The sequence below is a fragment of the Euprymna scolopes genome, chromosome 12 (assembly GCF_053919585.1).
Source record: "Euprymna scolopes isolate OS-2025 chromosome 12, ASM5391958v1, whole genome shotgun sequence".
Lineage (NCBI taxonomy): Eukaryota > Metazoa > Mollusca > Cephalopoda > Sepiida > Sepiolidae > Euprymna > Euprymna scolopes.
In genome coordinates this window covers 83,364,082-83,388,859 of record NC_136493.1, presented here as the reverse complement: position 1 = coordinate 83,388,859, position 24,778 = coordinate 83,364,082, and the positions used below count along the sequence as shown (strand labels likewise).

General features: G+C 33.5%; 1 protein-coding gene across 1 annotated transcript in view; it reads left to right on the top strand.

Moving 5' to 3' along the window:
• The window catches only part of LOC145291385 (sodium/potassium/calcium exchanger 5-like), a 51,190-nt gene that overhangs the window by 2,170 nt on the left and 24,242 nt on the right, over positions 1–24,778 (top strand). The window contains exons 2-5 of the mRNA XM_080137178.1: positions 8,726–9,183; positions 13,380–13,595; positions 22,583–22,666; positions 24,423–24,526. Coding sequence (XP_079993304.1) covers positions 8,919–9,183; positions 13,380–13,595; positions 22,583–22,666; positions 24,423–24,526 — 669 coding nt within the window. The 5' untranslated portion in view covers positions 8,726–8,918. The remainder of the gene's footprint in view (positions 1–8,725; positions 9,184–13,379; positions 13,596–22,582; positions 22,667–24,422; positions 24,527–24,778) is intronic.

Below are 24,778 nucleotides of genomic sequence, written 5' to 3'. Positions count from 1 at the left end.
TATTGATTTTATTGGTAATTCACTGATTGATTTTATTGATAATTCACTTTATTGATTCTGGCATGTTTTTTACATAAGGAGAAAACGTGATACAATCAAGAATGTGAATTGCGGAACTAATCACGTGTCTAACATAGTAACTAACATTGCTCCCTTCTTTTCCTACCATCGTTGGAAACAAAATTAACTGTGGTACTTGGATGCATCTATTTCATTTTGATCAAACATTGTCGTGGGGTTCCCGTTCGCGCTTTATATCAATATGAAAATTTTAAAAATCTAATTAATAAGAGATGCAGAGTTGGAGATCGGTACACACAAAGGCATTTTCATGTTCGGGAAACGCCAATATGTGCAGCAGATTAAACTTTTATTATTTCAATAATATTTATTGAAATAACCCCAAGTTATTTCAATAAATATCACTTTCCTTATACCTCTTCTCACATAATGAACGGTGAGTTCATTTTTAGGTTCCACCCTAAAAATTGAATATAAATTTTTTTTTAATTTAAACTAAAGAACTAGATTGGTGTTATCGGTTGGGTACAAAAGTTGTGTACATGGTTCTTCATTCAAGACAACAATCATTTAAAAGAATGCCTTTCAGAATGAAATTACACGCGCGTGCGCGCGCGCACACACACACACACACACACACACACACACCCTTTATACCATACTGAATCGCGCCACAGATGATTTCGGACGGATATAATCCACACATATGTAGATAATATTTAAATATTTATTATGAAACATTGATTCATATACCTTTCCCAGCCGGGCGTTTTAATGGATTTACCTATTACAGTGTACACCGGTGAGGGACATGTATAATAGCTTTTGACGACTTCGTTTGAAAATAAACGAAGTCGTCAAAAACTATTATACATGTCCCTCACCGTTGAACACTGTGATGACGACCAACTATCTCTGCCCGCTTCGGTTGACATTTATTTCTCATTTAGTCGATAGCTATTCTCTTTAGCCACATCAGTTAACGTACTCACGTTTGAAATGAAAAAGTATTCTTTTTTCGGGGTTCGAATCATGGGACTAGCGTAAATAGTTAGATCCACATTGATAGTTCATGTGAAAAAAAATTAAAATATTTATTATTAAATAATTATATGTGTACATATATATAAAGAGAACAAAAAAAGCCATCCCAGATGAAAAAATGAAAACGTCTATTCATACAAAAACACTTCGCCCAACGGAGGGTCATATTTTCTACATCACCCGATACAATCATCTACAGCATATATATATATATATATATATATATATATATATATATATATATATATATATATATGCGTGTGTGTTACAGAAGCTCAGAAAAACAGCGGTACCGTCGGTTTCAAATATCAAGCAAAGAGGACTAATATCTGATCGCCAATGTCGGACTCTCTTCAGCCTCTGTTTATATCTGTCTCCCCGGAAATCATGTCAAATTAACTTTGTTTTGGATTTTAAACCGACGACACCGATGTTTTTCTTATCTTCTGTCTGATATATATCAATAAATATTACGCCCCTATTTTTGATATTTCCTTTATAATCGAGCACTGATGAGTTCTTTCTCATTAAACTTATACAAAGATATATATATATATATATATATATATATATATATATATATATATATATATATAACTAATTTACATCATTCTTAGCTATTTAACGCTATATAAACTTTGGCTCTGCACCTAAGAACCTTTATTTTTCCCAGAATGTTTGGGGGGTTTTTTGTTTTGTTTTTTTATGGTAAATGCTTAACCCCAGAAATAGTGTACAAATATGAGATTACGACCGATAATATTGAGAAGGTATATCTTGGGGCCACGGGGTGCGTTTAAGGAAAGATACAGAAACCATATTGTATCCTTGAATTACAAGATTTTTGAAGATTATAATACTATTCAATGATTAAAATTTTATGACAGTTGGTTAAAAAAATTATATTTTCAAACCAATAAAATATGCCCAAATTTGCTTACATTTGTATATATATATATATATATATATATATATATATATATATATATATATATATATATATATAGTGCCCTGCAGGCCAGCTTCGGTTTCGCTGCTTTGGTTTCGCTGCTTCGGTTCCGCTGCTTCGGTTGTCTCCCCTGTGGTCTTTCCATATCATCTATATATATATATATATATATATATATATATATATATATATATATATATATATTTATATATATATATATATATATATATATATATATATATATATATATATAGTATTCCGAATTTTACTGGGTTTATATAATTGAAAATTCGATAATCGTTCATATACCAATAAGTTTTAAGTCAAAATGAGATAACTAGAACTGTAAGCTTTTTTTTTTTTTTTTTTTTTTTATTACATTTTCACCCCAAACAAGGCAAATTGCCACTTTGGTGTAGGGGGCTACTATCAGGGGAAACAACTACTGGGGTACTATGTAGGGATTTGGGCAGCAAGGTGTCGGTTCACGTTACACTTGAACTTCTGCACGTCAGTACTGTTGGGGAAGCAGGGACCGGGAATGGAATTCCAGAGTCTTGCGGTTCTGGGGAAGAAACTATTGGAGTAAAAAGATCTTTTACATCTAGGGATCTCTACAGTGTGGGGGTGGGATCTAGTAGCCTGTCGGGTTTGTCGAGGGTGCTCGCGTCGTGGGGGCACAAGTGATTGCAGTTCGTCAGAGCATTCACCACTAAAATACTTGTAGAAAAGGCAGAGGGATGCAACATTTCGTCGATGGGACAGAGGCTGAAGCTTAGATGCCAGTTCAGGGCCTATCAGGTTTGCGACTCTCTTTTGAACCTTGTCAAGGAGCGAGAGACTAGTAGCAGATGCACCAGCCCAGATGTGGCAGCAATACTCCATACATGGGCGAATGGTGGCCTTATAGAGGTACAGGATACTTTCGGGTGTTAGTAGTTTTCTAGCACGGTAGAGAGAGCCTACCTTTCTTGCAGCGGCCCTGGCAATGCCTTCAATGTAATTGTTCCAACTCATGTTTCCTGTGAACGTTAGGCCAAGGAGTTTGAAAGATGGACTCTCAGATGTCGTTGGCCATTGCTATGGGTGGTAGAGAGGGTTTCTTGTAATTATTGAATGAAACTAGTTTAGTCTTGGCAGCATTGAACGCGACCAACCACTTTTGTCCCCATTCCACTACAGATTGGAGGTCTTCCTCTAGTGTTTCTGCCATTTCTTTAGAAATGTGTTCATTCGTCTTCCTGTCGTGTCTGCCATAGAGTGTAGTGTCATCAGCATATATACCCATCTCAGAGGCAATGTTGTCGGGGAGGTCATTTATGAATATCAGGAACAATAGAGGTCCAAGGATAGAACCCTGGGGCACTCCCGCATTTATATCATATTGTTTAGATGTACGACCGTCGAGGACTACCTGGATTTTTCTCTTATCTAAGAAGGATTTAATTATGTTAAGTATTCTACCAGTGATACCGTATGATCTGATTTTACTGAGGAGACCCTCATGCCATACCCTGTCAAAAGCCTTAGATATATCTAGAGCTACCGCTCTGCCTTCCCCCGCTTTGTCCAGTGAATGGTATATACGTTCAGAGATCACAGTGAGGATGTCTGCTGTGGAACGGGCTTGTCTAAATCCATATTGTTTGTCAGTCAGTAGTTTAGCATCTGTAAGATGATGGACTAGATCATGGTTAATTATGGTCTCAAATATTTTGGCAAAAAGTGGGAGGAGGCTAATGGGGCGATAATTTGATGGGTCTGTCCTTTCGCCAGAATTCTTGAATACTGGTACAACAGAAGCAGTTTTCCAACAGCCCGGAAAGCAAGCTTCATTAAGACATTTGTTGTAGAGTTTGGAGAGAACTGGAGCTATTTCGGCTGAGCACTATTTTAATAGCACAGCTGGGATAAGATCGGGTCCACATGCTTTTGAGGTGTCAAGGTTTTTTATGGTGTGGCGTCTGTCCGCATAGGAAAGTCAGGTAGGGGGTGGTTGGAAGGGTCCAGTGTGGAGTTTGAGGCAAACCGACTGGCAAGCATGTTAGCCTTGTCGGTTGCTGAGGAGACAACCTCGTGATTGTTCGTTAGTGGGGGAATTGTTGATTGCCCATTATTTACTACACTGTTGTAGATTTTCCAGAAGTCTCGAGTTCCTAGTTTTTGTGCTTCGATGCGCTTTTTAGTGGTTTCCGTAAATTCTCTCTTAGCTGTCGCTATTTCTTTCTTAACGTTATTTCTAGCTTCTATATACTTCAGTCTGTTTGAACTGGACTTATGTCGGTTAAACCTACGGTATGCATGCTGCTTTTGAGTAATGGCAGTTGCACAAGTCGACGTAAACCATTGGGGAGAGTGGGGCTTACTATAAAATTTCCGCATGGGAACATGCGCTTCGATTGCAGTTTTGAACCAGTCAGTGGTCTCGTTTGCACATTGTTCAGCAGGGAGAGAGAAAATATTTTTCCATGGAGCATCTCTAATTAGTTCCCTGATGGCTTCCCAGTCAGCCTTATTATAATATCTCGTTGTTTTGAGCACTGGCTCTTCAGTTTTGGGTCTAGAGTTTAGGGCGATTTCAACCATTATCACTGCATGATCAGCGTTCCCGAGTGGGCTGTGGGCCTTCGTTATGCAGTCATCGGGAACTGTGGTCAAAAACAGATCTAGAAGTGATGCGTGTTGTTCTTCCTGGTCAAGGAAACGGGTTGGAAACGTAACAATTTGTGATAGGGAGTGAGATATAGCGAAGCTATGGGTTGTGCTGCCCGCTGCATCTGTGTGAGTAGAGAATCCAAGCCAGTTTTTGTGGTGGACATTAAAGTCACCAAACACATATATTTGTGCGCTAGTGTCGAGGGACAGTGCCTTGTCTATGCTGTCAGATACTTTGTTTATTATGGAGCAGTCCTGAGTCGAGGGAGAGCGGTAGAGAAAATAATAGTAGCTAATACTGTGTTGCACGTTTAGTCTAAAGCACATAAAGGCTTGATCATCTGTTTCTAGGTTTGTTTCTCTAGTCAAGGGAAGGGTATTACGAATGTAAACTCCAAGTCCGTGCATATGTCTCAGAGTCCTTACGGAAGAGTGGGAGATATCCAGGCATGTTAAAGTGGTTAGAGGGAATGGAGGAGTGTAGGTTAGTCTCACTTAGTGCTAAGATATCCGGGGTATTTGTTAAGAGAAATGCTTCAACATCAGCTAAGTTAGTTCTAAGCCCACGGATATTTGTGAATGAGAGCCTCAAGGGAGGAGGCAAGTTGAATTTGTTTGTCCCTAATCCTGGTTTAAGCTTATTTTTAGATTGTACTGTCGTCATATTTTTTTAAGAGTTTTGGTAAGGGGGAGCTAAACAAGAGGTTATGCGGAGCTTCAGACATGCATCACAAGTAGACCATCAGCTGACCTTTCTCTAATTAGGATTGTGGCCTCAGGAAAGCCCACCGGGGATGAGTGCAGGGTCCCTTTCCATGCGCGTCATGGCACTGCAAACAACCCGATATTATTCAACTGTTGATGGAGCAGCCGCTCTAAGCGCTACCAAAGAGTTAGGGCTCCTGTACTACCAGTCGGGAACAGCAGCCAGGAACTGTCAATCCGGTACCCTCAACCCTTTAGAAGAAGGTCAACCCAATCTAATCGCTCAGGCATATCTTATACTCAAGCACTCCCAAATGTTCAGTTTTAGGGGTGGGGCATGCTGGGAATGGGGAAGAACGGCGTTCATTGCCCTAGCCAGGAAATAAGATCTACCGCTGGGTGTTTCTGTCGAATCACTGAGATAGTGTCTCTGCGCTTGACTAATAGGCAAAGAAGGAGTATGGAAGCCGGGCGATAGACAGAGCCTATCTACTCCTTAAGCAATTTAGGTTTGCAAACCGGTGAATTTGTTTGAGTCACCAGCTCTAGGAAGGTTGTCATCCAAGACTGAAGAGGCCTCTCTCCCCTTTGGTTTAGTTTCAGAGTTTTCCTTCTCCTAGACGGATGATCTGGGAAGACCTACTGGGTCCGTCAGCCCTGAGAGGGTTTTCTCCGCGCCTAGGTTCTAATCCAGGTATTTCTGCGACCCCGCGTTGTTAGTGTTACTGGGTTAGTTTGTGGGGGATTATATCTCTACTGATTAGTTACACTCCTCAAAGTGATTTAGGGACATGCTATTTACTTGTTAATGGATAAAGGGGGTGGGTGAAGTTCATGCAGTGTAAGCGTCTATGTTTGTAAGAGGGCTTGTTAGGGAGGAGATAATGTGATTTTAGTCTTACCCTTTTTTTTTATTTTATTAATGTTAGCTTAGGTCTAGTATAGTGTTACAGTATGAGTAGGTATTAAGAATTGAGCTACGAGTTGTGCCCGAGCTATTTAAGATGATAGGAGGGTTAAGATGTAAGTGCAATATAGCATGGATAAGACAGCAAGTTTTGAGTCATGCGTAATTAGGTGAATAGATATATGGGCAGGTTTTCAGTAGGTGCGAATAGAGTTGAAGTTGTAGGTATTTTTTAGTAAGAGTCATGGGGCGTTTTGCATAACAAGGAGTGTCGTTTCAAGCTACAAGATTATAGTATTTCATAATTGAGCATTCAACAAGACATCAAGGAATAGATTGATGCCAACAAGTAGTGTATTTCATCGTTAGTTACAATTGTTTTAAGACTGATTGGACAAATGCAAACATTATGTCGTTTGAAAATTTTCACAAGAACAGCCTTTCGTCAGACGTATTGAATAAAAAAAAACACTTTAACGATGAACGATATGGAAATTCATTTCCCTTATACGGAAAAAACATGAGAAAATATTTTACCTACATTTCATCCTTCCAAATTTTTTAAAATAATTATATATTTACCTATTTTCGTATCTCAATTTTAAAAAACATTTTCAATCAAATTATCATTACATAATACGTACGTACATTGAGCTAAATAATATATTTATTATTAGAATACTTATTAATAGGATATTTATTATTATTAGATAAGTATTTAAGAACTTAATTCCTGAATTGATATTATTTGAATTAAAGCCATACATAACCTCACAAAATGCTGGATGGCAAACGTAGGTTAAATCTTCGGTAATAAAATAAGTATCACGATTAAGATATGCATTACAAACTTATAATGTGAATAGGTTAGCCTAGATTTAATTGGTTTTGTTTAATTAATAAATAAATCATAAATACATATTAGGAATTTGTCAAACTTAAAACTCTACAAAAACATTAAAATAACTAATGTATTGAGTTACCTCCCTTTCAACGTTATGGATACATATTAGGATTTTGGTAACTTATAATTCAACAAAACCTTAAAAATTTCGAACATACAGAGTTACCTTCTATTCAACGTCTAAAATATCCGGTAATTGTAAATCTTAATAGGTAGGAACGAAAGAAAATAAAAAAAATAAAAATAAATTTAGATCCTTAATTTTAAATGAAGAATAAGACTGCACTGAATAGAGTAATGTTAAACATTTTTTCGTTATCGAATAAGTTTTAGACAAAAACCGCTTGTTGAAATTACACAAATAGGTTAGCCAATATTTTTGTAAATAAACGAAGCAGATTCCAGATATGAAACTAACATATAATCGAAAGAATATAGCTGAAGACTTAGTTGATTAGTCCGGATTAGAAAAAATAATTTAAATTAAATAAAAAGATGAAGAAATTTAATTTAAGAAATAAATGAATAGTATTAGTAAAACATATTAAGTGAACATAGGTAATTAGTGGTAATGTTGTATGATAATTTAATTGAAAATGTTTTTGTTTTTTTTTTAAATAGAGATACGAAAATAGGTAAATATATAATCTTTTTAAAAAATTTTGGAAGGATGAGATGCAGGTAAAATATTTTCTCATGTTTTTCCACATAAGGAAAATGGATTCCATACTGTTCATTGTTAAAGTGTTTTTATTCAATACGTCTGACGAACGGCTGTTCTTATGAAAATTTTCAAGCGACATAATGTTTGAATTTGTCCGAATAGTCTTGAAACAATTGTAACTAACGATGAAATACACTATTTGTTGCTATCAATCTATTCCTTAATGTCCTGTTTTTTGTTAAGACAATATATATATATATATATATATATATATATATATATATATATATATATATATATATGCATACGTATTCAAGCCAGTTAACACATGGTATCAATAGTTTCGTTAAAAACCGAGTTCTGGTGAAAAAAGAAACATGATCGGTCTTTGATGTGTTCTTAATTTTCAGAAAATACTGGAAATATAGAAAACGGAGATTGCAACTCAAGTTTAATCATGATGTCAGAATACACAGTAGGCCTCCCTGCGCCACCACAACGAGGCATAAATGGTTACGTAAGTTTAACTATTTCAAACATGCCCTCTCCACTAACATGTGATCCAACCAAATCAATGACATTTAATATATCCCAGCAACCATTCTTTATATAATAGCAGTTTAATACGAAGAATAAATAGATTGCTCTGACTTACGAGGTGCCAATAAAATCTTCGTATTCCCCAGAAGTAAAACAAGTTAATGACATCAATTTATCGAAAAACTTTCACGGCTTCTTTGTTTTTCTTTTTTATTTTGTTTTTGTATTTTTTTTTTTGTGTGTGTTCTTTTTCTTTTCATTTTTATTTCAGGACTTAAAAACTTTAAAATGTTTTAATTTCTGTTTTTTTTTTTTTTTTTTTTTTTAATTCCACAGGTAAAATTTACAGTGAAGGATCAGACGTCATCAGCAAAACTGCTTACTTTCTTTTGATCCGGAAATAAAACTAGCAACAACTGATTTTTCTAATGCATATTATCAACAATCGAACATTTTACGTCGACAAACAAATGATCGAACTTTCTATGAGACCCAAACAGATTTACTTGAGTCTTTACAATTTTTCACGATGAATCGTCGTTTTGAGCGTCAAAATACGGCTCATATCCGATTGATCTGGACCGGATTCTTGATACTTCTTTCTAATCTATTGATCCATCCACTCACAGCTAGTCATATACCAAACGTGGATCAACGTCTGAATTTAGGTTCATCAGAAGACGCGGAAATTGAAGGACTTGAGTTAAAAAGTCGTTTTCATTATGAAACCCAAAAGGTTTATCTTCAACGACGCCAAAAAAGGGAGACAGGAAATGTCGTATTATCATTTAAAGGTCAGTTGCAAAATCAGTTTTTATTCGGTTTATTTTTATTTTTTATTGGCAATAAGCGGTATAGTTCAGAAGCAATAACATTAAATGGTCAAATTTTAAGCATTTGTCAATCCATTTTAATCTACATATATAAATTTAAAACAGCCGCTTTATAGAAGCAAAAGCAGTTTCGGTGTTCCAACACTACATGACTTAATGTGTTCTTTTTCCTTTGTTGTTGTTGTTGTTGTTGTTGTTGTCTTATCATTTCTTATTCACCAGTTCTCAATGGTCGCTCACTAACACAAACACGCGATATTCTCTGGACTCTGATTAACAACAAATCTCTATATTTCCAATAAGCTTCGATTATTTCTTTCGGCGTTTATAAATAACTTGGGGTTTTCGAGACAGCCTTTTACCATGAAATTATCACTAGGGCTGTGACAACAGAATATTCTTTTCATTCTTTTGACTCTCAAGTATATATCCGGCACAGTAAAACGCAGTCAATCAACCAAGAACCACATCAGTCTATATAAAAGCACATAAGCTATTCACGGATATATACTCAAGAGTCAAAACAATGAAAAGAATATGCTGTTGTCACATCGCCAATTATCACTGATAAGGACAATTGGTTCTTTCTGACAATAAGCATTCCCAGGATTCCATTATTTTCCGCTTCCTTCCAGTGGAGGTTTAGATAGTGTTTTCCTTCCTTGGTCGTTCCATCCCATCAAACCCTTCACAATTTTTTTATTTTCATTTTGTTTTTATGTTTGTTTTATTTTGTTTTTGTTTTGTTTCGTATGTGTGTGTTTTTCATTATCGTTAAATTCATTTAATTCAAGGGGCCCACAAGGATTAATAAAAAAAAAGCGGGGGGGGGATAAGCCACAAGAGGATTAGTTAGGATTATTTCAAAAAACTTTTAAGCTTTTTCATGTTGATAGATTTAAAATGGCAGTTCGTGCATTCATTTATATTTTACACCTGAAGCGGTTTTTATGGGGTTGGGCTGTTTTTAGCGCCTTTTTAATAGTATGACATAATTGTTGGGAACTTCGCATGGTGTTAAGGGAAAAGAGGGCCGTAAAATAACATAAATATATATGGGCGCCCTATACGGTGGCCTTCTGTCATATTTTATTGTATATATATATATATATATATATATATATATATATATATATATATATATATATATATATATATATATATATATATATATATATAAGGAACACTAAAAGAGCCTTTAGTCATTCGTTAACTACTCTGGTAGCATCCTAACACCAGTCAGCCGCCATAACGCAAGCATAAATCAAAGTCTCACCACTAACATTCAAACGTATTAACAGTGTTAAAGAAAGAACATGGATTTTATGGGGTTTTGTTTAGATTATAATCCGTGTAATATTCTGCTGCTTTTTTCTTGGTTAGTCCGTACGTTACACTTTGAAAAAGGCCAAAGAATTTTTGAAGGTCAAACTGCTTCAAAAAGTCAATATTCGCAAAATTTGGCTTTAAAAGGGCTAATCTACCAACCTTGGATAAAAATATGAGAGTGACCTCCCTTTGATGTAGCCTCGTTTTCGAATATCTATAAAATCATATAATTGTTGTAATAGTGTGAGAAAGGAACTCGTCGTAATTTCAAAATGAAGCGGTTCTTCACCAGAGTCATCGTAACGTTACGTAAAAAAGGAAACCTTCGAAATAAACAGGGCAAAAAGAACATTATCTGCCAAGAGGTACTGAACTGAAGGAGTAAATTGTCTCTTAAAATGCGATTTTATTATTTGTACTGAATTATGTAGCACAAATTGCTTGTTGGGTATTTATTAATACTTATTAATTTATCTCATTATCTATATTTAAAGTACAAAAGGCGAAGTTGAAATGTGCATCTCTCACTGATTCGAACCCAATCAAGTCTGCGTAATGTTTAAGTGGAATAAGTATTGACTAATGGCTCCAGACAGCCAGTCGGTAACAACCGTGTCTGCTTTTCCAGGCATGTATTTTTTTGTTCATCCTAAAAGTAGATGCAATGGAATCGACTCAAATTCAGTTCAGTGTTTGTTATATGTGTGTGGTGGCTTTCGACTTCCGACGAGTTACAAGACATCGTAAAAAATGTAGTGTAATCGATACTATATTTGCTAGAGAAAAAAGAATCTTATTTTGTTGAAAGCTGAACACGATGTTTGACATTCGCTGACAAAACAAAAAAAATCGCAACTCAAGAAAGCATCTCGAGATGAAAATGAAATCGCCGATTTTTTTGTTTCTATATCAATAAATGAATCAGTAGTTGAAATACAATATATTGCATTACCCCGTTATAAACTTTCAGTTTTCACTTCATAGACACACACACACACACACACACACACATATATATATATATATATATATATATATATATATATATATATATATATATATATATATATATACAGGGTGACCCAAAAAAAAACAAAAGCTAAATGGAGGCCATTTAGAACATATGCTGTAGAACAGAGAAAAAAGGCCAAAGACCCTAGTGTTTTGGTGTGATGTTTTGAATATAATTAACTAGTTATGACCAAAGTTTCATTTCATTCGGACAAAACACTAAGAAACGGGGCTTAATTAGAGTTGGGGCCCGTTTTTTGGGTCACCCTGTATACACACACACACACACACACACACACATATATATATATATATATATATATATATATATATATATATATATGTTTTATTTTTTATTACCGTATATTTCTATTAAGTTACATGAACAATGTAACTTAACAGAAAGATACGGTAATAAAAAATAAAACGCATACTTGCTCTACAACAGTATTGAGCACTTTTTTCAGTTTTTATTAATTACCATCTCCACTATATATATATATATATATATATATATATATATATATATATATATATATATATATAATGCCCTTGTCTTTGGATATGTCTGGGGAACGGTCTCTATCAAACTCCTCTCTCAATTTTTGGTCCATCGACTTGAAACTTTATATATAAGGACATTTGAAACAAATTTGATTTGGTTTTAGCCGATAAAAAATAGGGGTCAAAATTGAAAAAATTGAAATTTCACAGACGTAAGTCGACTTAAAGTACTCTTGTACGCATACGAAAATATATATTTATAGGTTAAACAACGTTATTCTTTACAGTTTTTGTATGCGTATGGGTTTAGGTTAGATAGTAACAGATAAGATTGTTTTGGTTTCGATTCTAACTGATGACCCCACGTCATCTTTTTTACTTTTGCAATCACTATTACTATATATTGGGTACAATATAATAATCAACAGGATATTGTATCTACAGTATTAAATACGATATCTGTACGACTTAAAATATCATGTTTAAACGTATTTTACGACTTGACAACGCCGAGCGACCTGCTAGTATATATAACTAGTATAATTTAGAGAGTATGCACATGTTGTAAATATCTGATTTGTGTAAGTAATGTTCTTTGTAATAGCTAATTGTTCATTTGTGTTTTTGTATTTTAAGTTTAGAAAGTTTGGGTTTTGTCAAGAAAGAAATGAGTTAATGTGTGTATTTGTTTGCGTTAATTTTGTTTTTATTTTGCTGAATTTTTGAGATGATGATTGATGTGTATTATTTGAGTTGTTTGGTTTACTGTTCTCATCTTCAGTATTATTTTCACAACGTTTCGGCCAATATAATCTCCAACCTTCTTCAAGCGTATCTTGTCAAACTCATGAATCCTTTTGTTGAACTCGGAAATTTGCAATGACCCGTGGCATAACGAATAACATATTCAGTCCTATGTGACATTTTTTCTGAAGGTAAAGGTTCAATCCTGAGTGCGGACGATACTTAGAATACAACTGAAAATTACTTAAGACTTTTACCCAGTCATAGCTGACGGAACGAGAGCATGCTACCCCCGTGAATTAAATAAAGGTTTCTGTTCGAAATTCCGTGGAAATTACCGAGTTCGACGAAAAGATTCCCGAGTTCAACAAGATACACCTTAATAAAGTTGGAGGTTACATCTGCCGAAACGTTGTGAGATGAGAACAGAAGTCCTAAAAATGAAAATAATACACATCAATAAATTGGCGAAGAGATTAAAAATTTTAAATATAAAAATGTTTATCAAAATAAGCTCAAGAGAGTTGATATGCTGTAAAACCGAAATCATTGTTTTCTTTTCATTTCAGATTTGAATAATGAAACATTCCTCCCCATCGACCTGAATGGGGAATTGAATTGCACTCCGCGAGCAGTTGAGCAATTTCCAAGCAACTTCATGCCTTCATGGTTTGTTGACCATGGCGGGGTTGTGTTCAATATATTAATTTCCGTCTACATGTTTTTCGGTTTAGCCATCGTGTGTAACAATTATTTTGTACCATCCCTCGCCCAACTTCGTGATGGTAAGCATCTCTTGCATATTCTTCGTCAGACAACCACTTCCCCATAATTAATTGTAACTCTATTTCAAACACCCATTTATGCTACATAACATTTTGATGAAGGATAAGAAAAAATAGGATTCAACAATATTTTTAAAATTCGAATTTAAAAATGTTTCATTCAACAATATTTTTATGAAATTATAGCAATAATTCGTTGTAAAAATATTTGTCAAGTTTTATTGTTTTTGTTTTACGATTTTTTTTAACTGTCCAATAATAAAATAAACACTTTCGTTAATCGTATACTTCTGTTGTTTTCATTAGATTAGATATGGGGGGGGATAAAGCTTTAAATCAAACTTTTAATGCTATCAGAATCCTTTATATTGCATAATGTATGATACAGTATTATTTCTAGAGAAATTTATGATGTCACCTTTAAAAAGAAATCGTGTTATCCTTATCCCAAACAAACGCTACATAATATTTTGATGAAGGATGACAAAAATAGGATTTAAAAGTGGTTATATTGCATAACGTACGATACTGAGTCAATGTGGCTTGGTTGTCCCACTGAAGAGTTATCTGTAAAGAGTTGCTTTTTAGGAGTATTCGGATCTGCTTATAACGAATGTCACAAAATAAATAAATTAATTTGTATGAAATGTGTATGATAATAAGGCCTTCAATTTCTCTTGTTTTGCCTAATAATTTAATTAACCGCCAATCCTTTATATTGCATAGTGTACGATACAGTATTATTTCTAGAGATATTTATACTGTCACTTTTAAAAAGAAATAGTTATCCCAAACAAACGCTGCATAATATTTTGATGAAGGATAAGAAAAATAGGATTTAACAATATTTTTTAATCGAATTTTAAAATGTTTCATTCAAGAATATTTTTATTTCGTTGTAAAAATATTTGTCCAGTTTTATTGTTTTTGTTTTACGGTTTTTTTTTTATTTCTATATTTTTGTTTTGTTTTGTTTGTTTGTTTGTTTTTTGTTTTTTCGAAATTGTTGAATGATATAATAAATACTGTAGTTGGTCGGGAACAATTGGTGCATATAACTTTTGATGGTGATTTTGTTGGCATACGTTTCCCTGATTTTTATTGTTTCTAGACTACTTACGGGAAAGACCACATGAAGGTTGCCAACATCCCTAAGTGAAAGTGCTTCTCTGGAAAGATCTAAATTCGAACTTTATTAGATCACGTCGTTAACCACTTAGCCACCATCATTTCCCTTATACTGATGATTAGATTCGATGTATATGAGGAGGGGAAGATAAAACTTTAATTCAAACAAGACTTTAATTTTTGTTCAAAATCCTTTACATTGCATAATGTATCCTGATGTTGTTATTTACAATCGCAATAGACGCCAATACGTAAAACAGACGTTAAACTGTAATTTCGAAAGAAATTTATGCTGTCAATTTTTTTTAAATCGTTTAACTGTTGATATTATACTTGATCTGGTGGGAAACAGCTGTTACAACTTTTCTTATTGGTTGGAATAATACTTTTAATCTTATCGGGATCCGTTATATTGTATAAAAAAAGAATTATAGATTAAAAAAAATACGATACAACAAAGAAAAGGAAGATATGTCGAAAGAATTGGTTGAATAAAAGTTACATTATGTTATAATTCTTTAGAAATTGACATTTGGAGGTTGAGATTTTATCGGGTTTTTTTGGGGGGGGGTCGTTCATGCAAGAATTGTCGTTCATCCTGAGTTAATTTGTGCTTTTTTTATATTTTACACTTTTGTTTGCTTTTCATAAATATTTTCCTGATTCGTTTTCCATATTTAGTTGTCTGAAACAAACCCCTTATATATTCACTAATAGAAATAAATATAAACGAACGAACAAAAGAACTGGTAATACCGTACCAGCTTCCTCCGCAGGGGGAGGGGTTACAGGGAATATCAAATTCATATGCGGTTCCTTTGTATATCCCGATCATAGGAAGACGGCATACAAACCTAGAATTCCCAAATGGCCACCCATATATTTTGCCTTGACAGAATTCAAAACTGGCTTAATGCCCTTTTCTCCTTCCTGCAACCTCTTTCCCACAGAAATGTTCTGAGCCTGTCTTTGTTCTATCGTTATTTTCATTACAAGTGCTCGTCTGAGCTTCAATCTAACGTCTTCCTGCCAAACTTTCATAAAAAAGTTCGTCTAGTAGCTAGACCATTATCAACAATTTCCTCCGCTATCTATCTGTGTCTAAATCTAAACGCAAATTCCATGATTACAGTTTCATGACTAGAACTCCCCGTCGGTAGAACTCTGTTTGCTTTCCAGCTGACTTTAACATGGTTTTATATATTTTTTATTGGAATTCTTTGAGATGAGTAATTTGTATATTTATTTATTTATTGAAACGTGTTCCAAAAGTAAAGCCACCTATTTTTTTACTCAAAAAGTTAAAAACCTACGAAGACAGGAGTGGAATCATTAAAATGAGCGACCTTTTGTGTTCCAGAATTTATTTTTCTACATAGTTACCATCATTCTTAATACACTTTTGCCAGGAATTCAATGACGAATTTCTGCTTTTGACGCTTTTGACCAACGTCCATGACAGTTATTTTCTTAGAGTCTCGCACTTTCAATATCTGCAACAAAGAGATGAAACTTTCAGGTCATGAATGCATTAGTTCAGTCATCGTAACAATCCAATATGCAATCCCCTCTGATCCATTCGGACGGAATAAAAAAATAGACGGCATTATATATATATATATATATATATATATATATATATATATATATATATATATATATATATATATATGTATATTAAAAAGAATTCCCCAAATCTCAACACCCCTTATGTCAGATCTCGAGTCTGTAGACTGAAAATTGACAGAGTAATTTGGTAGGAAAATGTACACACTCACAGACAGACAGACAGACAAACAGACACACACACACAGACAATTTCACTTATATATATATATACATTTTCCTACCAAATTACTCTGTCAATTTTCAGTCTACAGACTCGAGATTTGATATAAGGGGTGTTGAGATTTGGGAAATTCTTTTTTAATCGGTTTTGGTTTTGGCTGTTAAGAGGTCAAAGTTCAACAATTTGACCTTTGGAAACTTTAACAAACGCCTCCGCTGATTTTTGGGTCTAAAAACACTTGAAATTTTAGATGTAGGTTACTTGGATCAAACTTTTTAATTTGATTTGACCCAAAACAATAAATGTTAAGGGGTCAAAATTAGGGTCAAAGTTTAAAAAATCAATTGACCAAATTAATCTCTACCAAATTAAGTTTGGTAGGTGAAAAGATTTTACCTTTGCGGTCTCTAGCAAACTATTCGACCAATTTTGGGTCTAAATATTTGAAATTTTACATAAAAGACATTCAGACATGCAGCAAGCTTTTTAATCAGCTTTTGGGCGAAAATTTGGCTGCCACGAGATCAAAGTTGAAAGAGTTGACCTTTGCAGACTCTACCATACTCCTCCGCCAATTTTGGGTGTAAACACTTGAAATTTAAAATGTAGGTTACCTGAACATGAGTCAAATTTTTGAATATCTATATATATATATGCACATAAAGTTATGAACAGTACATAGGGCCCGAGCAAAGCTGCGCAGAACTGCTAGTATATATATATATATATATATATATATATATATATATATATATATATATATATATATATATATAACGGTTGAGCTAAGTGTGCACCCTCGACAAACCCGACAGGCTACTAGATCCCACCCCCACACTGTAGAGGTCCCTAGATGTAAAAGATCTTTTTACTCCAATAGTTTCTTCCCCAGAACCGCAAGACTCTGGAATTCCATTCCAGGTCCCTGCTTCCCCAACAGTACTGACGTGCAGAAGTTCAAGTGTAACGTGAACCGACACCTTGCTGCCCAAATCCCTACATAGTACCCCAGTAGTTGTTGCCCCTGATAGTAGCCCCCTACACCAAAGTGGCAATTTGCCTTGTTTGGGGTTAAAATGTAATAATAAAAATAATAAAAATGAAAATAGAAATATATTTCTAACATTACAGTTCTTCAACTATTTATATTATCAAATATGTCTTACGTCAATCAAAGAATAAAGCTGTACCGAATATAAATAAGATAAGTATTTCCACAACCTGTAATTAGATGGGGAAATGTATATTTCAAGCGAATATGTCGGCTTCCATTGTTTCTTCTCGCAGTTATTTTATAGTTTTTACTTTTGTCTTTGTTTTCTTTTGTTTTGTTTTTTTTTTGTTTATTTATTTATTGTTTATTTATTTATTTTTTCGTTCTGTTGTTGGTGTTATCTCGTGGTGTCTGCCTATGAAACCAAATACGTAAAGCACGTGAATTTCTTAAAGTTTTTCACACGAATGCTGCTGCCCCTTCTCTTATAACCACGAAACTGGTTGTCTTTTATTTCTTATTTTAAATTCTCTTTTTTTTCAATGTCCTTATTGTGGCCGTAGTTAAAGACACGAACAAAACGTCAATGTTACAAGAAACGGCTGTACTTCGTTAATTAAATTATATATATATATATATATATATATATATATATATATATATATATATATATATATTCAATTTGTCTTTACATTAGCAGTAATTTGTTGCTACACAGTCATGAGTATGTTTCCGTCTTCTAGTGTTTAGTAACTAGAGGTCTCTAGTTACTAAACACTAGAAGACCGAAACATGCTTATAACCGTGTAGCAACAAACTACTGCTTATGTAAAGACAAATTGAAAATGTAACTTGCTCTACTTCCGTATTGAGTACTTTTGTATTAACCTCGTTATATTTCATTGGTTACCCTACTTTTGAAAAATAGTAATCTCATATTATATATATATATATATATATATATATATATATATATATATATATATATATATATATATATATTGATGGAAGTTTTCCAGCCTTAAAAACTAAATACAAAAAACTTTTAGTTCTTCATTCATACAGTCACTACATTAGTTTGCTTCCAAATATTTACGCTCGCCTTAATATTATTGTAGGGATCATCAGTTGTTTACCATGAAAATTGTTTTGGAGATTTAAAAACAAAACAATATTTTATATCATACCCCAGCAATGTTGTTCAAATACCACTTTTCTTAAAAAAAAACAAGAATAAAAACGTTTCTGTCCCATATATATATATATATATATATATATATATATATATATATGGGGGGGCAGAAACGTTTTTATTTTATATATATATATATATATATATATATATATATATATATATATATATAGCTGACACAGGTAAGGAAGACATTTTGATAACTTGGATAGGTTAGCCTAATTGATTTGGAGCAAACAAAAAAAATAGATCCAGTATCCGGACTTTTTGTTCTTGTGTTTAAGGCAGGAGGCGCTGTTTTATCAACACTGCTGTGGAGCCATGATGTAATATATTGTTTTTAAATCCACGAAACAGTGTTTCGTCGTAAATAACTGATGATCCCTGAAATAACATTAGGACTATTGTGAATCCATGGAAGCAAATTGATTAGGCAATTACAGGATATTAATTGACTTATTGGCAAAATAATTTTCCAACAAAGGATAATTTTATATAGTTTTTTGGAGCTAAAAAAAACTTGCAAGATTATATTATATAAACGCGCGCGCGCGCGTGTGTGTGTGTGTGTGTGTGTGTGTGTGTGTGTGTGTGTGTGTGTGTGTGTGTGTGTGTGTGTGTGTGTGTGTGTGTGTGTGTGTGTGTGTGTGTGTAGCATTTTAGAAGAAATTTGTTGAAGTAAAATGCCATGTCCAATGCCATGTTTTAATTGGTAATGATAATTTTAACAAGAAGTATTTAGATTCGATAGTTCTGGTTGATTATGTCGAAAGGAGATCAGTTTGAGTCACAGAACCTCGAAATCTTCCAAAAATTGGTGTTCAGCATTACATGAAGAAGAACTTGCCTGTACGAGAGGAATTGATGCCTTGCAAAAAAAAAAAGGAACGTCATCAATGAGCCTCTATTGGACAAAGACAGAATACTCTTCCCACCGCTCACATTAAGCTTGACTTAATCAATCAGTTCACCAAGGCACTTGACGAGGATGGTGACTGCTTCACTTACTTGTGCCAGGTTTTTCCAGGATTGACCATGGAAAAGTTGAAAGTTGGCATCTTTGACGGTCTTCAAATCCGACAGCTCATCAGAAATCTAAAGTTCAAAATCTCAATGAACGAAGTGAAACTGGGAGCGTGGAAGGCATTTGTTCTTGCAGTGAAGAACTTTCTTCGTAATAATAAGGTCAGAAACTAAGCATAAATTATCAACAACTGGTTAACTGCTTTCAGAAACTTAGGCTGCAACATTAGCGTCAAGATGCATTACCTATTTTCACATATGGACCAGTTTCCTGAGAACCTGTGTTTAATAAGTGACGTGCAAGGCGAGAGATTCTATCGAGACCTGTAAGAGATGGAGACCAGGTATCAGGGTTGCTGTGACGCAGTCATTATGACTGACTACTGTTGGAATCTAAAGACCTCCCTGCCGCTGAGCATTCCTAGAGTTTGAAGAAACAGAAGTTCAAGCCCTGAAGTTTGAACAATGGTGAAGCAACATGCAATTACGTGTTATCACCTTTATCAATGCCCACCATTCAGTTTACAGTAATCGATGTTTCTATCAGGTAATCAATATATATTGTTGGCAAAACATTTTTTTCTCTTAAAAATATATTTAAGATAGGTATTGACAAAAATCAGCTGATAATGCCACAAAAATGTAATCAAATCAACTTAACACAAAAACTTGACGTAATGGAGAGAAACTGGTGCCATTTTCTGATTCAGTAGTGCAGAAATACCTTAAATCAGTTGTAGAAATCTAGACAACATCCAAAACGTAAATAATAGTTACCCCGAATGATTTGTGAATTCATTGTTCTAAATTTTCTTTGTTTATTTTTATAATTTTACGTAACATTACGTACTTTCCTGCATTGAAGAAGAGCTGACGATTAATTTTAGGAAGTATATTTCTGTATCACAAAAACATGGCTACAACGCGTAATGGTGTGTGTTGGGACAAATTCCAAATTTATATAAAAAATGTTTATTCAAATACATTGAGATTTTTGTCATACCTGTTGTGATAAGAACATTAAATGTGAAATATTGTTTGTTTTTTGTTTTTTGTTTTTTGTTGTTGTTTTTTCATGAGAATGTGATTGTAAAGAAATGCCAAATGGTTATTTTTTGCAAAGTATTTACCTGAATTTACCTGGTCCAAACTTTTCATTACTAAGAAGTGAAATTGAATGAAAGACAAACAGAGTAGTACTATCTTATGAGGTCTCTCTTCTCCACATACTTGTCAAAGTGGTTGTTTGATTCTGCTTTGGTTATCTCTTCAAGTAACCTGATCCAATGCCGTATGGCACGTACATAAAGAAAGTGTTTTCGTACTTCCAGTTTAGCACGCGGAGTAAACAGGTTTTTTATAGAAATCGCTCCAGATAAGGCATGAAGCCACTTAATCTAACAACTATAAGAAAGTAAATAAATACATAAATACTAATTCAATGTCAAAAACTAGTCAATGATAAGCGTTATATGAATAGATTCCGACCCAGAAAACAGCAGTTCTTCTCCCTTTATCAGAAACAGGTCAGAAACACAGAATGTGAGGATAAAAGGACAAAGAAAATGAAAGTTAAAAGGTTGCTGAAAGCAAACCCAACGTTTACTTTTTACTTTCTTTCAACCGATGCTGATTTGTTTGTCTTTCTTGAGGTTTCACACCGTCAATCTCTGCAACAGTAAATGATACATGAAATATTTCTTTGAATCTACTTTTTCATAACCGTAAAGAATTTTTCAGTAGAATCACTCCCAAACCTTTTTTACGTAATTAAATTTTCTGCGCATGCCACATAAGTTCGCACACGATTACCAATAATCGCTCACTGGTAAAAACAAATATTGTACCTGGAATCTGAGTGACAACAAGTCCTTCCATATTTCTAACATTTTACGTTTCTTTTGATCACCATTGCAATACATTTTGCTTGCTCGCATTAGCAATTTACCATGGAGTTATTGTTGATAACAATCGATGTCTTCTTGGGAAATCAGTCCTTTCCGGGCCATTCGAGTCAAGTTTGGCATGGTGCTATCCTTCCTCGATATTTCCGTCCACTCAAACCCTCTACACGTATTTTCTTTGGTGCCAATCGGTCTTGGTACCTTTACCATTTAGGGCGGTCGGAGTCTTATTAAACTATTTTTCTTGTATCAAGCAGTAGTCTCAGTTTCCATGTGTTCGTCTTACAAAGTTACATCTGTATTTTTAAGGGTGTTTACAAATCTTATTTTATTCCAACTTACCTGTGCCTATTAGGGGTCGTTATGACGTTTGGTTCGAACACTCGAGTAGTTTTTTTTTTTTTTTTTAATATTCAGCTGTTTTCGGTACTTAGTAGTAGTAGTAGTAGTAGTAGTAGTAGTAGTAGTAGTAGTAGTAGTATCATCAATATTTTAATACGGGTGTACCTTTTTTTGTCAAGTCGATAAAAAGAGAAAGTGCGGAGGGGAGGAGGATAAAAAGATGAACGAGAAGAAACGGAGGGGGGGGTGATGAGTAAATATAGGAAGAATGAAGATGAGTAAAGCTTGAAAAAAGAAGAGAGAAGGAAAATGTTAGGAAGAGGAAAAGCAACGAACATTAAAAAATTCGATTATCAAAAATTTAAAAGCAATATACAATATTTTTGTAACGTCATCCCGATAAGAATATTTTATATTTTATCAAACTTTTTATATTTTATTTTATTTTATAGCTGAAAATAATAATAATAATAATAATAATAATATCAGATATAACTGATAAATAATTCAACATCCACGACAAAGCATCAACGTATAAACTACCGTGTAATTTACCGTGTAACTAACTGGTTGTTAGAATTTGTATTGCTATTCTTTTTGTATTTTTTTGTTCAGCTCTTCATATCAGCCATGACATATCAGGTGCAGTTTTTATGGCTATTGGAAGTTCCATTCCTGAACTATTCACTTCCATTATAGGTAAGAAGAATTCGATTTTTAAATTCGTTTTTCATTTTACTCATAGTTTTACATTGCCTTTTTATCTCCATCTTTAAATATTAAATTGCAAAAAACATCGGACGTCAATATTTCTTGATAATTACTAAACTTAGCTTACTTCAGTGCAGAGTTAATACTTTTAAGATTATTACATTGCGCCAACGTCTAATATGAAAACTCCGATTCACAAAACTTTATTGTCACACAATGGAAAGTATAGTAAAAGGCTGGCATTTTTAAAGAGATAACACATTTTAAAAGTTCCCTCGATACTCATCGATATTAAACGATAATGCAAGTTTAAAGGGTTGTCCCAATCTTTTCGCTTGAGGACAACGGTTTATGCACGACTTTAAATTGTAATTCATATTTTACCTAAGTCATGACAAAAGTCATCGATCAAGTTAGCCACTGTGACATACCAGGAATCTGAAGGGTGCTTCATTACGAAGTTGGTTGAAGTTTGTTTGTTTTTTGCTTTTTTTTTTTTTTTTTTTTTTTTTTTTTGTTGTTGTTGTTGTTGTTGTTGTTGTTGTTGTTGTTGTTGTTGTTGCGGCGGCGGCGGCGGCGGCGGCGGCGGCTTTGTTTTTGTTTTTTTAAGCTTATAAGTGTTTATTCCTGTTGATTTTGCTCTGTTTGAAGTAGCATTAATGGCAGTGGGAATAAAACTAACATGAAAATTTTACTCCAATGGCCTACTGGCATCTCAAGAAGTATTCATACAATTCTTTCGAATTCTTTTTTGGACTATATAGGTGGCCAGAGGACAGTAAGATGAAAATATTCGATTATAATATTGCTTATATTTTTTAGTCTTTCTGCATCCGTTTCATTGGAATTTTGCATAAACATATACGATGAAAAGTCAGTTAGATTCTCTAATTTAAATTGCTGTTGAATTGTATCTGATAATCAATATTTGATTCTGCCTAGCCAGTGAATTTCAGTCTATTTTTTTTTTCACATTGAAAAGAGAAATTCAAATTGATTCCATAAATTACATATTCAAAATTAAAGTAATTTGTTGTATTTTATTTTGTTACCTCTGAGAATTTGTCGGCCATTTTGAAAACTTCCAACAGTCGTTTGGATATAAATTTTTTCGTTACTGAATGAAATTCGAAAATGATTTATACATTACTGATCAATCTATACATTATCAATTAAATCTAAGTTTTCAAATATAAATATTTATTAAAATTTATTAAAAATTATTCGGTTTTAATAGAAATTTTCATTTTTTTTTTTTTTTTTTTTTACAAGTACATTTATTAAAGTTCTCATCTAGATATTGTTTTGGAACCAGAGTGAAAGCTTTTATATATTTTTAAAGTCATGGTTTATAATATCAAAAAAAAAGCCGACTTCTTAATCCAGTTCCTGCAATAAGCATTTAATGTTTTATTTTATTGGATTTTTTAATAATAATGTTGCACCTGTATTTTAGTAGTAGTAGTAGTAGTAGTAGTAGTAGTAGTGATGGTAGTACAATTGTGACGATCTCACTGCATAATTATTATACCTTCATAGCAAATCTGATCCAATCGTTTTTAATAGGTTTATTTTTTTTTTACATTATCAGTACTAGTAGTACTCGTGACCTATATTACGTGTTTATCTAACCTACGGTCCATGCATGCACTTGCTCCTTCATTTCAGTGTTTATAATCCCTTAGGAAGAATTTTTCTTTTCTTCTATTCATTTTGTATTTTCTTTAATAATTTACTTTTTTAGGTATTATGATTGCTGAAAGTGACGTCAGCGTTGGAACAATTACTGGTTCTGCCATATTTAACATTCTTTTTATCATGGGCTGCTGTTCTTTAGCTGTGTCTGTTGTGAGTTATCTCCCTTTCTTTTATTTTTATTTTCTATTTTATTTTTTTTTTTTTACTTTTATTCACTTTATTTCTATTTTAAAGTTTTCGCACATAATTTTACAGGGTTAATTTGTTTTTTACATCAAGGCCAAGATAAAGATATCGCCCAAACTTTGCAGAAAACCCTTAAACGCATTTAAAATATTTCATATGCTATCTTTTTAACAAAAACTTTTCAAATACATTTTATATTTTTAGTTAAACTAAAGC